General features: G+C 35.0%; 1 protein-coding gene across 1 annotated transcript in view; it reads left to right on the top strand.

Annotated features, from left to right (window-relative positions):
• Window positions 1-18,179, top strand: part of MBD5 (methyl-CpG binding domain protein 5) — a 149,529-nt gene that overhangs the window by 104,539 nt on the left and 26,811 nt on the right. The window contains 3 exon segments of the mRNA XM_047722408.1: window positions 2-61; window positions 12,297-13,322; window positions 14,949-15,160. Of these exon segments, the coding sequence (XP_047578364.1) occupies window positions 2-61; window positions 12,297-13,322; window positions 14,949-15,160 (1,298 nt within the window).

The following is an 18,179-nucleotide window of genomic DNA, read 5'->3' as shown; positions in this document are numbered from 1 at the left end:
CTCACTCCAGTGATACCAAACAGCATTGTTAGCAGCTATAATCAAACAAGTTCTGAAGCAGGTATGGTTTTTATTAGAAAAAAGTACCCCAAGGTACTAAACTTTTCTACTTTTTTTAAAATTTGTACCAAAAATATTTATTATGATAAGAAATGATCCTTTTCCCTGTTGTGAAATTGTCATCATTTCTTTAGTATTTATAATTTTATTTACAGAATGCTAGGGATTTGTCTATTAGAAAAAAAGAACAAGCAAGGGGATTCCATATGTTTCCGTTATTGTTGTCGATCTGTGTCATTTTGAATTTTGTTTGACTTTCAGTTGGTTTTATACCATTGGACTCTAAACTACAAAAGAAGCCATAGAAGGCAGGGTTCCTGGTTCGTGAGACATGTACTTACTTGGTCTATGCCAACACAAAGTCATTTCCCCTAGCTTTTGTTGTATTCAGGTAAATGACGCTCATCTTGGAAAACCCAAAAAGGCAAAAATAAATGGATTTTTTTTTGTTCTGCTGCTGACCAGAAATAGGTGAATGGATAGGAAAAAGTAACTAGAAGTTTTATGAAGTAGAAAGCTGCCTTCTAATGTGTTCTCTTATCCTAGTTTGCTATCCTTTATTATTATTTGTTTGAGAAAATTCAAAAGTGGATATTGGCTCCTCCCTTTTAAAAAAGGTAATAATTTAAGTTTTCTAATAAAAAAAAGGCTTGAAACCTGATTTCCAGAATTTTTGATCTTGAAATTGTTTTATAGTTTTCTTGTAGAAGTTAACCATTATTTTTACCGTTGACATTAAGGTTTTGAACCCAAATTTATTCTATCTCTTCATCCGCTATAATAAAGGAGACAAATTTATTTAAAAGTAGACACATTAGAATGAACTGTTTTGTGCAATAGAGTTATCAGAAATTGTTATAAAAATTAGTAAAGAAGCACTAAAGAGGTGAATTCATCGAGACATCAGAAAATTGACCATGAAAAGAGTAGAAAGAATACCCAAAACCCAACACTAAGGATTTGAGAAGTTTATAGGAAATGACAGGGAGGAAACAAAAGATAATGATAGAGACAGTATTACTCAGATATGAAAACAGTGGGCTTTGCAGACCAGATGGCTACTGGAGATGAGGAAATTGCTGAGGCTTTTACTAATAAGCTATTTTGTAGATATGTATAGACTGTAATATACCATCATGCTGAAAAGCATTAGAACCCACAAGCCTGTGTTGCTGATAGTAAAATCCAGTGTTTTCCTTCCTGGTGTCACTACTTAAACCTGCCATCCTCCACACTTGTGTTATGTTTTATGTCTGGATGTCAGTGTTCCTGAAGAACTGCTCGTTGATCCTCTTGTGTGAAAAACAATATATGGTGGAGAAGATAATCAAAATGATTAGTGCTTCTTGATATTCTTAATCTAAAGAATCTCATGAAACTATTTTCTATGTGTTTAACAGGATCCTTGTTCCAAGGGGCTTCCAACTTTTCAATGACTCATGTTCTTTTTTAAATAATTCCACACAAGTGAAAATTTAACCTTACGCTTTTAGAAGATTAAAGCCACATAAAATCCATAACTATTTTAAGATACACCGTATTTATTAAGCATGCCTTCAGTCGTTTAGATGAGACATTGTTAGTCTCCTTGTATTATATATCTTTACATAATTGATACCCCTTACCTCAACTTACTTTGTTTCAGGTCTGAGTTCATATTGCAAAGTGTATATATTTTATTAATGATGTATTTCAATTTATCCATAATGGAAAAGACCAACACTTATTTATATTTTTGTTTCTTCTGAATGTTAAGTTTATAGACTTATTTTATGTAGTCTTGGACATGTATTTTCTTGTTCCATGAACCTCTGTAAAGCATCAGATCTGGATTGCCAGCGCTGGGAGTGTCAAACACACAGGTTGAAATTTATTAATATTAGAAAAGTGTTAGCATAGAAATAGATAAATGGGACAAAAATAAATGTCTAGTAATGATATGGATGTGACCCAATCATGTGTAGCTACAGAAAGCATTTACTTGATAAAAATCTAGGTCAGTAAGAATTTTTAAAATATTAAACCTAATAAAATTAAATACTAATTAATGTACGTAGATCTGATGTGCAGTGGGTTGTGAAAATGGGTAGATTTACTAATTAATGTAACTCTTTTGATGAGTTGAATATTTAAGAGGTCTCTAATGCCATGTTTCTTTTTGATACACAGTAAACTGTGTCAGCTAAATGTACTGTCATTATAATTGCTTAGCCTAAATATTATTTACTCTGACACTTATTCATCCATCAAATAAGTACCAAGGCTAGGCATGAAGAGTGAGCTAGCTGATGACAGTCACAGCTATCTCTGTAAGTTCAGCTAGGTATTCCTAGCATACCAGTAAGACATCAGAGAAAAATGCATTTTATTCTTAAAATGTTGCTTATAGATATCAAGTACCTAGTATGTGCCAGCTTATTTACCTATATTATTTCTGATTTGTGTAGTTTCCCAAAGTATAAGGTATTATTGCCCCCATTTTAGAAATGAGCAACTGAGGATCGGAGAACGTAAATAACTGTCTGAGACTATGCGTAACTAAGTTAAGATTTGAACTCAGGTTCATCTGATTCTAAAATCCATTTTCTTCCGAGCTGTGTAAGTTCCTCATCTAAAATACTGAGTAGTCAAAAATGCTGTTTTCACTGGCAAAATCTTTAAAAATACCCAACAGGTCAGGAATTAAAGCACATCAGGTATATTAAAAGCCACGTTTGTAAATTTTGATGCACTTTTAGACAAAAGTTATTTTTGCCTTCTCTCTGGACTCTGGTATCATAGTGTATAATGAGATTGGGATATTTGTATCAACACAGATGAAATATCCAAACTTATCAAGAGAACTGCCCCTCATTTGTGAATCACATTTGGTGACCTTTTATTAATGGATTTTATCACTTCTTTTAATCAGATCAGAATGTGTTTCCTAGTGAGTGATATGTCAGTAGATCTTTGAAGGAGGCAACTATGCAGGTACTAGTTCTGCCCTTCCAAGCATGATAACACAATGAGGGGGAAAGAGCCCCACAAGAACATGGTCCTGCTCTTCTCTGTGGTGACGGAGCCTGGACAGAACTCAAGCGACCAGCTCAATCCAGTGCCTTTTCCACTCTCCTAAACAGCTCAAAATTGTTACAGTAAGGCTTCAATTAAGAGAAGAAATCACCTGCTCTGAGAACACTTAATTTGATTGGTAATTTATTTTCAGAAACTTCTTCTAAAGAGTTTTTCTATTATAAACAATCCAAACACTGATTTTTTTTTTTTTTAAGGCCTATATGTGAATTCCATGGGACATACTTAAAAATGTATTACATCTCAAATATGGGAATTGGAGGCAGAGGTAGTAGAAAAAAAGAAGAAAAAATCGGATAAAAAATATAAAATGCTTAGAAAATCTTTCTAAAATTTAAGACTATACAAGGCTTTATTAATTCTATTTGGTGTTTTGAAATTGCCTTCCCATGAAAGCTCTCTGAACACTTTGCATTGTAACATTTACAGGTTTCTATTAACTTTTTGGACCTCAAATTACAAGTAAAGTTTAATATTTCCATGTAACAGATTTAGAAAATGACCGATAGGATACTTGCTGACATTCTCAAGTTGTAAAGCAAAGCTCTGATGGATCTGGCAACCAAACCCCAAAGTTCCTGAGTCTCAGTCCAAACATTCAACTGCTGAATGCAGGTATGTTCTGAAATCCATCAGTAGTGTACATTTAAAGCAACTTTCCATTTACGAAGAGAGCCAAGTTTTAGCATTTCAATGGTTCCAGCACGTGTCCTGTGGTGATTTGGTTTAGGGAGGAATCCAGAAGCAAAGTGCCCTTGCCTGGCAAATTTTACCAGGCCCGTGCCTCCTGCCTGCTGCCCACTTGCTGGCCAGAGAACAAAACCACGCAGGCCAGGAACCTGGCCTCTGATGAGGACCGAGTTCTGTCAGTGTCCATGTGGCCTGTGGTTTTTCACAATTTTCGAAGAACCAAAAAAGATTTAGACGACTTTGTTCACCAACTTAATAACTAAACCTCACCTTCTCTATGGTGATAATCATGAAGTACAGCTATTTCACTTTAAACCCCTTTTATATTCTCTTATTTTTTCTAATAAAAAATATTTAATCAACTCTTCTAACCACATGAAAATAGAATCCTCTGAAGAGGCAGAGCATGAATTTGTACCAGAAGAGAAAATAATTCAAACATTGATTTGCCTTAACTCTTAAAGAGATATATTGACTAACAAGAATATAAATAAACCTATGAATAAATATATGCTCATGGATATTTATAAATTTTTTTAAAACTTGGAAAAGAAAGTGTTTTTTCTTTCAGCACAGAATACATTTGATTGAAACTCAGTACAGCTATTAATATGGTAGGTATAAGAAAATGAAATAGAGACCACAAAGAACACTTTGGATAAAAGACTGCAAAATAATGAGCTTGGTTTTTTGTTCTATGTATTTATTCTCAGAACATGCAAGTAAAAATAAGTTAATAAATAATAAATAAATAAATAAATAAAGGGAAATTGTCATTCCCTACTTTTGAAGCTACAGGTGCAAAAGATTATGGGATTAAAAATGATCAAGGATGGATTATACTGTATAAGTTAGCCGTCTCAGGATATGGGAAGTTTGTGTAGAAGAAATTTCTTAGTCTTACAGGGAATAATGCAGAGGGGAGAAGGGCAAAGGCTCCTTTAAGGTTGTGACTGAATAAATAATAGTTGCTATTAAAAGTATTTCCACCCACATTTTTAAATACTTAGATTTTATCCCTCATCTGATGCACAAGGCTTCTAGATTCAGAGTTGCCTTCTGCTCTGTTTTTTAACCAAATACCAAAACTCTATTAAATTCTTGATTGTGTGATAAAAATCTATGTCTGTTCTTTCAGTTAAGTTTTTGCAATATGAGCCATGTCTTCTTTGCTGTAAGATATTTTCACAACAATGTCTTGCTGTTTAAGAAGGTTTCCTATGATCAGGGTTACACCCCTTGTTTTGTTTACATATTCCAGGTTTAATGTTTCCTTGTGAACAAAAGGAGTTGAAATATGTTTGACTTTAGACACGGAGTCTGTATAATCAAAGGTGAAAACAGAACCCAGAGTGGTGTGATATGTTTGCTGATTCAATGATCTATTCTGTACCTTTCAAGAAATAAATTGCCCCAGTGTGCACATTGGGAGAATTTTATTCCATTGCAATACACTGAACTCACTTAATGAAGTCACTAGAAATTCTTGAGTTCTCTAGGACATGCCTAAACTACTGTTTACTAAAATCAAGTGGTCTGAAAACATTGACGCAGCTTTAAAAGTACCCAAACTCTAGGCAGTAAGTGTTAACTCTACAAGAATTTCACTCATTAAAATTATGCTTAAAAATATTTCTGTGGTATCATCAAAACATTTCATTTCTACATGCAGGTAGTACTGGATAAATAAAATGGTAGAGCTCGTCCTTTATAGGAACTTATATCAAACACATTAATGCCAGTCAAGCAAAGAATAGAGTAAACATTATTTTGTAAGAATTATACTTCTTGAAAATTCAAAGCAACAACTCACCTTCTTACAGATTAAAAATGGAACTAAGCAACAGCAGTCTGAAGGAGTTGCTGAGGTACTCTTAGGGGAGAGCTGCTCCAGGAAATTTCAGAGTATCTGTCCAAGACCCATGCGTACAGGTATAAGGGAGTATATTTATCACGGAGGCCCTAGAGCAGGACTCTTGTGCTGCACAACTCCACAGGACACCTCTCATACTAGATAGCCTGATAGATATGTTTCCTGGACCACAACTCCATAGAATCTTCCCCACAGTTGAGCAACCCAGAGGTCTGGTTCTAAAGCAATGTTTTTCAATCTTTTGGTACGGCCTTCAACAGTGAGAAATTAACTTGCATTATAATCCACTAGATGCATGTTTTTAATAACAAAACAAGTTTCCTTAAAAAAACTCTTATCATATGTGATGCACTCTGATCTTTTTGATCCCATTCTGTCTTATCCTGTCTTACTCTATTTCTTTCTCTGAAACAGTCATGACCCACTGAATGATTTTATCACCCACTAATGGAACATGACCCAGCACTCATACATAACAGCTTGCACAAAATAATACCCTAGTTATACAATGTATTCTTTTATTTTTTTATTTCATTGATCAAAATATAATCATTGGACCATGCTAAATTGGTTTTGCAGACCCAAATAGGTCTAATCTGTCTTAAAATATTCCTGAGATAATTAACTCAGCAAATATTTGTTGAGTACCTAGTATGTGCTAAGCACTGTTTTAGCACTACGGATAAAGTAGTATACAATGGAAGAATACAAAGTTAACTGTATTTATAACTCAGAAACTCAGTTTGCTCTGCTCGTTAACAAAATAAGGAGCTAGAACTTCCAAATGGAATATTGAAGCATTTTACCTGTGACTCTACCCCCATATTCAGACAGCAGATATCCCACCAAGCAAGGGATTTAACCTCATTTCTCAATATTTGTTTCCTTAAATACATATTTTTAAAAACGTTATAGGAAGCATTTGTAAGAAAATCCAAAACTGGGTTGAATAAACAATGGAAAATCTCAAGCATTTTTGCATTATTCTAACAGTTTTCAGAGTGATTCTATGTGTTAAGAAGGGAAACAGAAATGATCAGTAGCAAAAAAAAAAAAATTCACATCTCTCTCTTTTTTTTTTGTCTGACTCCATTAGCACCACAAGACTGATCTTGATGATGAAACAGATATATTCCAGTATTCAAGCTGCATCCCTTCCACTGGTTTTTCTCTTTCCCAGAGGATTTGCCCTCTTAATGGTGGAGAGCATTTTCTAAGATGCTGCTATCAATCCCCTCCCCATCTTCTCTTTGAGTGCTTTGGTTTGGGGTCCCTCCCCCCTTCCTTTTAGGAAACAAATAGCCACTAGTCCCTAGGTCTTCCTGCCTACTTCTGGTAAAGAAATGCTAGGAATTTACCTGAGGATAGAAATCGATGTATTTTTGTACATACATACACCATGCCATTAAAATAATGTCTTGTTGGAAGATCTAGACTTCGCATACAAGTTATCTTTCTATTTATTTTTTTAAATCAATCCTTTAAGTATAGAGGAGAAGATTTTACTATTTCCATGGGATTGAAGAGTGAATTATATTTATTAGACTCACTAGGGCATGATGTTTTCTCTTGCTTCTACAAGCATTCATTTTTATTAAGGATTACCATTGACCTTGTTTGCATTTAAAGTACACTTGGCAAAGCAAATGATAAAGGTCAAATGGTGAAAGCATATCTTTTTTTTGACTCATTTCTTAGTTCTTGAATTTTTATGGATAAAAATTAGTATTGGGGCATATTAACTTAGAATTTGGGCATATTGACTTAGAAAAAAGTTTTCTAACATAAAGTAATATTTATTCTAAATTAGAAATATAGATCAAACTGGTATAATGACTTTTTTAAAAAAACATATTTGTTCATTTGCCATCTCTGCACATGCAGAGATGTGTACAACAATATTAATACTTCAGAGCTGACCACAGAAGTGTTTAGCATAACATAAACACGATTTTTCTTAAAGAATATCAGTAACAAGGAAGAGAAATAAATCTAAAATGGTAGATATTACCTTTATTTTAAAAAGCAAATTTTTTTTTAATGAAGCAAGAAAAGACCTTAAGAATGAAACTAGTAATTGTAGGAAAATATCCTTTCAAAATCCTAAGAAAAAAATTTACTGGTGCTATTTAAGTATGTACAGACACACACACACATCATAAATTACATGTGGGGACAGAGTACCATTTATATCTAGAAATTTACCCCACTGGACAAGCTACCACTGCCGTTGCCTGATTGTCCTGGTTTATTTCAGTCTCCGATTGGGTGTGTGGGCACGTGATCTCACGCCAGGAAAGTTTGTCTGAGTGGCTTTCCAATCTAATCTCCTACTTCATTAAAAACAACAGACAATGAGAAAGAGAAATTAGGCCAGTTCATGGTGCTGCTGGCTGGTGTAAAATAATCATTTTTTCCAATAAAAGACTTCTCCAGCTTACTAACTTGTTCCAGGCTCCAGCTGCCTTTTAGTTGTTTAACTGCTAAATGTTTAGTGAATAGTTTGTTTAAAAAAAAAAAAGAAAGAAAGAAAGAAAGGAAAGAAAAGAAAACGAAAAAACTTAGCTGTCCCTTTCATTAGTTTAAGCACTGAACATCTTGGCTAGGAAAAACATTTCAGCTTTAAGAAAACATTTTTCCCCACATGCTTCAAGAGACCATATGGTTTTTATGCAGAGCTATGAAGTAGTTTTGCCAGAGAGTGCCTATGCAAGATTAAGTGGCTCAGAAATAAGTAAGCTCCGATTTAGCTCCAAATATAAAAATTCAAGGTCCTCTTTGGATGACCCCAAGCATGACTGAGTGACTTGAAGAACTCAGTGTACTTGGGGATGGACCTTTTCTTCAGTAAGGGGATTTTAACTTCCTGGAACACGTGAAGTCTAAAGAAACTTGTCCTATGCTACGCATCTGCTTGCCTGTCCCTTATCTCCAGGCTTTGGACCAATACTGGAAAGTCAGTTTTCACTTTTTCCACAAATGGGTGGTATGCCCTCCCTTACTTCCCATACATATATGCTATACACACAGCATCAAAAGCTCTGATTTCTGAAAGTTGAATGTAGATTGTATGACCTTAATGGATTCTTTCAACCAACAATTTTGGAATGCCAACTATGTGGTAGAGATCCGTGTTAGGTCTTGGAAATAAGAAGTGATCCTTTTCTTTAAGTTTAGAAAGATGATTTTAAATTTTTGTGCTGCTTGTTTAAGGCAGCAGGTTTAACCATGGTAGGAGGGTAGGAGTGTGTGAAAAGGCAGCATATAATATTTTCAGTCACATTTCTTTGTTTTCAGGATACATGTCTCCATGCACTTATTATCTCCTTGTCTTTTTTTTAATGACCTAATTTCTACTTGGAGGCCCTTTCTATCTCCTTTTCCACCCTCGAATCCCCAATCAAATGTTACCACTTGCTTAATTTACCCTAACACCTTCAGTTTTACAACTGTCCTCTTGCTATATACCTGTTAAATCTCTTAGCATCTTGCATTATAGTTTCACTAGCTATATAAACAGAGCTTTAAAATCTCCTGATTCATATAAGCCTTCAATACGTGTGTATTTGAGAAAGGAAAAAGAAAGACAGGGAGATTTGTGTGTTTATCAATTTCCTAAACTCTACTTCCTGCAAGAAAAGGGCAGCATGCTGTTTTTGTTGTTGTAGTTTTGTAACACCATTTCTATCCCTTATTCAGCGGAGCATTCGTGTTTATTGTTGAAAATTAGAGAAAATATAAAATAGGCCTTGATTTTCATATTACCCTTAAGAAGCTTGTGGTGCTCACCAGCTTCTTGTTTGTAATACAAAAATACACACAGAGTAACCATATTTCTTTATGGTCATTCCTCAAGAATATTTAGATGGAGAGCTTTTAGAATAATGTCCCCATATGTCTACTTTCTTGCATCCTAAATATGGATGCTTCTCTCTTACAAAAAGGACAAAAATATTAATAATAGAAACTTCTAAGGAAAACCTACATCTATAAAGCCTTGCTAGAGTATTTTGAAAAACGGTCCTCTGACCGTGGTTAGAGGAATGGTGATCTGTACATTTAAATATGTCATTGTTGGTTAACAGATAGGAAAAAAGGCCAGAGAAAGCGATTACCAATAAATAAGAGTTGTTATTAGCTTGTTTAAAAAGATGGTTTCCAAATGCAAATAAAGCATACTGCCTATTTATGGAAATAGCAAGCTTTCAGAAGCAATGAAATGTTTAAGGTGTTCATTGTTTTATTACAAATCTGAATTAACATTTAAAGAATTGTATACCATATGCCTACTTCAACTTTCAAAATGTTCTAACTCTACTCTTCGTGAACATAGTCATTGTTTCACGATAATATTTTATAAATATTTATATATTTTTAAACTGAGGTTTCTTTTAAAAATCTCGTTCTTTAAATGAAACACTGAGAACTTAAAAAAAAACAGTGACATCTGGGAAATATTGCAAAGTTGTGCAATATAGAGATATTGTAGGTGTGTTGGATATACTGATGTATAGTTACTACTATTACTACATCACCACTACTAACTACAACTACTAATGTAAAAAATAATGCTGACAATGATAGCTCCTTTTATTTGTAGAGACTTTTACACATTACAAGCCTTTCATTTACCTGTTTTTGATTCTCACAACAATCATGCCATCATACCAGTTTTTCCTGAGGAAAAATTCGAAGATAGCAAAGTATCGTATGCAGCAAGATGTTCATCCCTGTGTTATATATAATGATGAAAACATGAAAGTGTAAATGCCAAACTTTATAAGAATGGTTCAATAAATACGATCAATCCATATACTACAAGGTTAAAAAGATTAATACAAATGTCTATATATCAAAAAGGAAAGATTTTGGTGTTATTCTGTTAGAAGAAAACAAGAATATAAAATGATATTTGTGGTACTACTAGGACTATGGAAACATTTCTGTATATTTGTATTTGGACAGGCCTCAATGGTAACATATTCAAATACAAAGTTTCTTATGGCATAGCACCACAGTACAGTATTTGAATTACTTTAGAGTTTCAATAACACTGATGTTGTTCTTGATATCATATACATGTTTAATATAAAATTAAATGCATAAGCCTGTCACAGTATTTGCTGAATGCATATATTACATAATGCATCTCTATAGGGAAAGGCCTTTTATGAAAAAAAATGATTGAAGGTTCCTTTTCAACAGAATGTGATACTCCCACCCCATCTCTTGTGCATCTGGATCACCAGGGGTGATTGCAAACAATACTACTGCTCAGGCTGCACCCCAGGAGATGTTTTCAACTGCTCTGGGATAGGGCCCAGGCATTATGTTTGTTTGTTTGTTCGAAGTTCTCCAGGTAGTAATCCTGTTGTACAGCTTGGATTGAGAACAGCTAAAACGATTATAATCCTAAACAACTGAAAGTTTATACTTTTAAATGTTAAGTTCCTTGAATTTTCATCACTAGCATAAGACTTTCAAGATTAAGAATGCTATTTGGATGGTAGCATTTGGTCTGATTTAAGGAATCCTAAATATAGAGTATCTTTATGCTATCAGAGTGACAAAAATTAAAAAATAATGATAAAATACAGTGTCGATGAGAAATGAGCACTGCCATACACTGTTTACAAAAATGTAAATGGAATGTGTATTGATCAACTTTGCTGTAGGTCAGTTTGACAATATGTATCCAAAGCTTTAAAAATACATAAGCCCTTTTATCCCTGGAATCCCGTTTTAAAGAATTTATCCTTGGAAAATAATTGAGCATATTGGCAAAGATGAGTTAATAAGAATGTCTGTCAGAGTGTTGCTTACAATAGTAATTATAATTCGATCATAAACAATCAAATAACCACAACTGTAGGCTGATTAAATATTGATACATGATAGTAGTAAAATGGCTAAGAAGTTAACACAAGTTAACATGGAAAGATATTCAAGACATATTGATAAAAGAAAAAAACTACAAAACAGCATAATTCCATTTTTGTTAAAATATGTAATATGTGTGTATATGTTTGCATATGTATAAACATACAGGTGGGCAAAGCCTGAAGAGGTATACACTAACATATTAATAGTTATCTCCGTAGGTATTTTTTTTCTTTTCTGCTTTGTACTCTCATGCATATTCTAATTCTTTTTTTTTTTTTTCACTAAAAGCAAGTGGTAGTATTATAAAGACCAAAAACATTTTCTTAAATAAAAAATATATTTTGAAAAATAAAGCCTTGTTACCTTTATCTAGCCAATTGAATGAGCTACAACACAGATTCCTCTTTCTTCACTTAGTTCAACTTGTGAAAAACAAGCTATTTGTTAGTTAGAAAGAACTGTTTCTTTATATTTTTTAGTATTTCTAAACTTCTTCAATATATGTATTTTCAAAGCAGATTAGGAAGTATAAAGTTAAACTTAAGTTTTATTAACAGATTCCAACTCATCTCTGATGACAATTAATCTGACTTAATGCCTCAAAGGTGACCTGTAACAAATTAATTGAAATGTATCTTAATGTATTTTTATGGGATCATCTTCCTTAACATCCATAAATAATAAGTGGTTTGGTTTTTTTCCTTCTTCATTTTAGGCGGTTCAGGACCATCATCCTCCATAGCCATAGCTGGCACCAACCACCCCGCCATTACAAAGACAACATCTGTTCTTCAAGATGGCGTCATAGTTACCACCGCAGCTGGAAACCCACTGCAGAGTCAGCTGCCTATTGGGAGTGATTTTCCTTATGTTGGCCAGGAGCACGCACTTCATTTTCCATCCAACAGCACTTCAAACAACCATCTTCCACACCCCTTGAACCCCAGCCTCCTCAGTTCTCTACCTATCTCTTTGCCAGTGAATCAACAGCATCTCCTAAACCAGAATCTATTAAATATCCTCCAGCCTTCAGCAGGAGAAGGCAAGTCTGAGATCAACCTCCACCCTTTAGGTTTTCTCAACCCGAATGTAAACACTGCTTTAGCTTTTCTCTCCGGTGACATGGATGGGCAGGTATTGCAGCCTGTTCACTTTCAGCTCTTAGCAGCCCTGCTTCAGAACCAAGCCCAAGCAGCTGCCATGCTTCCCCTGCCATCTTTCAATATGACCATCTCAGATCTTTTGCAACAGCAAAATACCCCTTTACCCTCATTATCACAGATGACAGCCCCACCAGACCATTTGCCAAGCAATCAGTCAGAGAACAGCCGAGCTGAGACCCTTTTAACCAGCCCCCTGGGGAACCCTTTACCAAGCTTTGCAGGCAGTGACACTACTTTTAACCCCCTGTTCCTCCCAGCTGTCACTGGGGCCTCGGGATTAATGGCCTTGAATCCCCAGCTGTTGGGAGGTGTCCTGAACTCAGCATCGGCCAACACCGCTAATCATCCAGAGGTTTCCATAGCAACTTCCTCCCAGGCAACCACTACCACAACCACTACATCATCAGCAGTGGCAGCACTGACTGTCTCAACACTTGGTGGGACAGCAGTGGTGTCAATGGCAGAAACATTGCTGAATATATCTAATAATGCTGGGAATACACCTGGTCCAGCTAAACTCAACAGTAACTCTGTGGTGCCACAGCTACTTAACCCTCTACTGGGGACAGGTCTGCTTGGTAAGTTAAATTTTTTCACAAATTTTTAAAAAAGAAACGTTTTTCTAATCCTATTTTCTCCTTTTTAAAAACTCCATTTTGTCACACTATTTTTAAAAATGTTTTTGTTATGTCACAGCTTGCTTAAGGAACTAAATATAATAACACCCACACACATCCATAGTTATACAAACATGAAAATGACTTTTTCCTTTTCCCCTATTCTAGCAGTACTAAATATCATTTTAATCTGCTTTCTCTGATCTTCTAATTCTGATGCCACTTAAACCTAACCTACCTATGATTCTCTTAAGCCAAGTAGAGTCTTATTTTTCAAACAATAAAGCACAGGTCCATCTTAAAAATAACTTCCATTTGAATTTTATTTGGTGTGGCATCACAGGGTTAGTATGAGCAGCTGCACTGTGGATGGAAACAGCTTGAGGAAGTGTTTTTTCCAGGTGATCCCTAAATAACAAAACTAAATGTTTATCCAGCAAAATAAGAAACAAGGCATTAAAAACATTCAAAGATAAACTTTGCCCAAGTTCAGGGAAACAGACAGCCTCAATCTCTGCTGTTAGATGGCCTCAGACAGTAGGAGTCTAGAACGTTGGGGCTTAAAACAAAATCCTTCATGTAGATTATTCTATCACAAAAAGGTTAGAAAATAATGTCAAGTATATCCAACTGACTTATGCAGGTAACTCTAAAATTAAGGGTAGGGATGGTGTCTGAAAAGTCTGGAAACAGGCAAAATGATACTGCCAAAAGGGCATCTTCAGTACATAAAAACTAGTAGTATTATGTCTTCAGATTTTATGGACACCTTTGTAATCCAGTTTACTAATTTTATGGTTTACTAGTTGCTATAGTTTATTAGTTTGATTTGCCATTGAAATCAACAGTTAAATCATTTAAAAAGCATTACAGATTTGCATATTTCAAGTTACAAGACAATTTCAGTGACATTGTCTTCAAGATCATTTCAATGTAATTTCCAAACAAGTTAACCATGAATTCTGAATAGAAACTTAGTTATTAACTAATCCCGTCTGATTGTATAACATTTACTTTTATGATTATGACAATGAATTCTTTTGTATTGTTAGCTTTCTTTACAATTTTAATTTTAGGTGACCAACATTTTACTTAAAAACAAAATGTGTTTTTCTAGGCCAAATCTGATTTTATTTGGTGGTATTTATTGATGACTGTGGCTTAAGAACAAAATTTCGTAAATAAGCCCTATTCAGACCCATTCATTTTAACAATTTGCTCAAAGACATAATTACTAAAACATTTTAGGATTAATTTCAACCTTTAGTTTCAAGTGCTCAACAAAAATAATTTAAAGGAATTCTACAACTCTGAAGCTCAGTATATGGAGATTGGCTAACGGATAGAGCAAAGACTACGTAGTGTCTCCAGAATATAAAATCAAAAAACTAATTATGAAAGATAAAATTAAGTAATAAAACTCCTCTTTATTTACCACTTAGTAAGACATTGAGGAGAAAAAGAGAAAAGAACAACCATGTCAGGTCTAGTTTTCAGTTTTTGTTTCAGGAATCCTCAGGTACAAAGATAGGCATAGGATCTCCAAAGAGTCACATTGACTTACATTTTATGTTTTTCAAACTATAGGTGATATGTCCTCAATAAACAATTCTTTGAATAACCATCAACTGACTCATCTGCAGTCGCTGTTAAACAACAATCAGATGTTTCCTCCAAATCAGCAGCAGCAGCAGCAACTTCTTCAGGGGTACCAGAACCTGCAGGCATTTCAAGGACAGCCCACAATTCCTTGTGCGGCTAACAGTAACCCCATGGCTTGTCTGTTTCAGAACTTTCAGGTACTCTCCTTCCCTGGGTTCCTCGAATAGTAAACAATATCTAGGTCTGTTGAAACTCTTAGTTGGGGGAGAAGAGATGGGAGAAGGAAGTCATGTGCTCTCTTACCACCACTGACTGTGGTAATGAATGTTGTTAAACATTACGGTCTTTTCGTGAAGGTTATTTTATTTAGTCTGAGGCATCTCGGTGGTCCTTTCAGAGCTGATAGTAAAAACTGATCATAAGATCCTCTTAAACCCTTTCGTAGTTTCCATTGCTCTCATGATTGAAATCCGTATTTTTCACCTGCTGGTTCAGCCTCACTCACCAGGCCCAGCCTTTACCACCCTCCCTGGCTTCAACCACTTAGTCTTCCCTTTTAGTTCTACAAGCTGAATACATTCCTGATAGATTAAGGAGACGGAAAGAGTAACACTTAATAAATATAAAGAGAAAATATAGAAGTATTTTTTAAATAATCTTGAGGTAGAGAAGGCTCTTTCAGTAAGACACAAAATCAAGAAGTCCAAAAGAAAAGAAGTGATAGGGTTGAATATATAAAACTTTAAAATCTCTGTATGATAAGGGCATTCTAAATGAACTTAAAGACAAGTGGCACCTGGCAGAAAATACTTGCATAATAATAGCAAATAATTGACATTCATTATAGGAAAAAAGCTCCTACAAATCAGGAAGAAAAAAGATAATTGATTAGAAAAATGAGCAATAGATATGAACAGAAAATTCACAGAAAATGAAAAATAAATTATTAATGAACATATGAAAAGAGTAATCAGAGTTATACAAATTACAACACTAATGTGTCCATCAGATTGATTGATATCCCTCGCTGACAGTGGTGTGGGGAAACGGATTCTTTTAGATATATTGTTGGTCTGATTGTATGCTGATATAGTTCTTTTGGAGGTTAATTTGATAGTTCATCAGGTTTTTAAATATATATATCTTTTGATACAGAAATTCAACCTCTTTGTATCTATTTTAGAGAAATCTTCCAATGTGAACAAAAGGGCACATGCTAGAATGTTCATTACAACTTGATTTGTAGTGGCAAAAATTAGAAACCTCTTAATTGTCCATCAGTCTGGAAATGGCTAAATATACTATTTATATATTTATATGTATATGTATAAATGTGTATAATATATCTGTCTTTCTAGTAGTTTAAAATGTTAAGGTAGATTTACATAACTGATATGAAAAGATCCACAAGAATGCAAAACTTTAATACTATAATATTATAAAATAGTACTAAAATACTATACCATTTATGTGAAAGAAGGAAGGAAAGAAAACTAGATATATACCTACACACCTTAAAGTATTAAACATAAGTGTCTGCAAGGATGTACTACAGCACTGATTTCTTCTGAGAAAGGAAATGGACTTGGAGTGGGATGGGAAAGTCAGGTTTGGGTGGGTGGGGAGTAGTGGTAAAGAACATTTTTACTTTTTTGACAATGAGAAAATATTCAGACACATCTTGTATATTAAATTAATTTAGAAGGGAGGAGAAAGGGCCCAGCCATGTCGCTGAGAATCTCAAGCAAGTAGATAAAGCCTGAAGAGAATCCCCTAGATTTAGGACATAATTACCAGTAATGGGTAGAATTCAGTTTTAGTGGAGTGGTAAGAGCACAGGAGAGATTGCAATGGATGGAAGGATGAAACGGTTAAGAATTAAAGAGTGTGGATTACTCTTTCAAACACTTAAGGATGAGAAACATAAGAGTAAAAGGGTGGTGCCCCAAGGCAGACGTAGGTTGAAGCAAACTTTTAAAACATGGAAGCTATGCACATGGTTGTGTGCTAAAGGAAAGAGCCAAAAAACAAAACAAAACAAGAAAGCGGAGAAGATTGAACATAATGTAGGAAAGGGATAACAAACGAGGCAAAATCCCTGAGGAGTGCTTGGGATCCAGAGCTCAAATCCAAACACTACACTTCCACCTTTCCAAGATACCCTCAGAAAGCAGAAGAGACCCCTCTTACACTGAGAAGTGGGGCAGGATTTGGGGCATGTATAGTTGCAGACAAGTATGTGCTATGAGGGGGTAGGGAGTAGCAGAGTATAAGAACTATGAGAATTCTTAACCTATCAACTCCCATTTTCTCTGTTAGTAAGGTTGTACACTAAGAATAGTGCCAGAGATGGTGGAGCAGCCCGCTTGAAGAAGTGGATCAAGATACGAAGAGCTGTGAAGGAGAATGTTACCCAACTAGAGGGTCATCAGATTGATGGAAACAATAAGTCCCCAGCTATAGCTGAAAGCCCCAAATTCCTAGACAGATACTCAGCTTTCTCACTGTGGATATAGATAAGCAGGCAGTTAAATTGATCCCAGATTGAGATTTTATCTGGTAGGTCTAGACAGGGGGAGAATAACAAGAGAGTCGTTGATAGGCTGATGGATCCCTGGTTCTGGTTTAATGGGAAAGCATGTGAAGACAAGAAGGGAGAAATCGTTGAGGAGAAAATCCAAAGTAGCAAGGTCTGGAGCAGCAATTTCTAAGTGGGCTTGGTGTGATTAGAATAATTTGGGGGACTTTTTCCAACTGCACTCATCCTTCCTGTCCTGAACATTGATATTCTTACCTGCTGGGCATTCCCTCCCTTCCTCTCTTCCCAATTAAGAATCACTTCTATACAGAGCCATTGTCACTGCTAACAGCATGGTGGTGTCCCCCAGTCAGTAGCTAGGTAAGGTTAAAGAGTAGATATCACTATTCTATCTAAAGTCTTCAAAAACATAGTTTTGTATCAGAAATATTTTATTGTTAAGAGTGTGTGTGTGTGTGTGTGTGTGTGTGTGTGTGTGTGTATCTAGAGAGAGAGAGAGAGAGAAAGAATTTTCTTTTAGCTTATGTTATATTTCAGTAGAAATATCAGTGAGTTAGAACCCCTTTTCAGAATTTGGTTCCCTTTGTCATATGAGCAGTGCTGGTGACTCACTAGGTTCTCTCTTGGATTCCCAAGTTGCAAAACCTGTAATGACACTTAAATATGTGGAGTCATTG

Source organism: Lutra lutra, chromosome 3 (genome assembly GCF_902655055.1).
Source record: "Lutra lutra chromosome 3, mLutLut1.2, whole genome shotgun sequence".
Classification (NCBI taxonomy): Eukaryota; Metazoa; Chordata; class Mammalia; order Carnivora; family Mustelidae; genus Lutra; species Lutra lutra.
The sequence above is the reverse complement of the archived record's forward strand: the minus strand, read 5'-3'. Positions and strand labels throughout refer to the sequence as shown.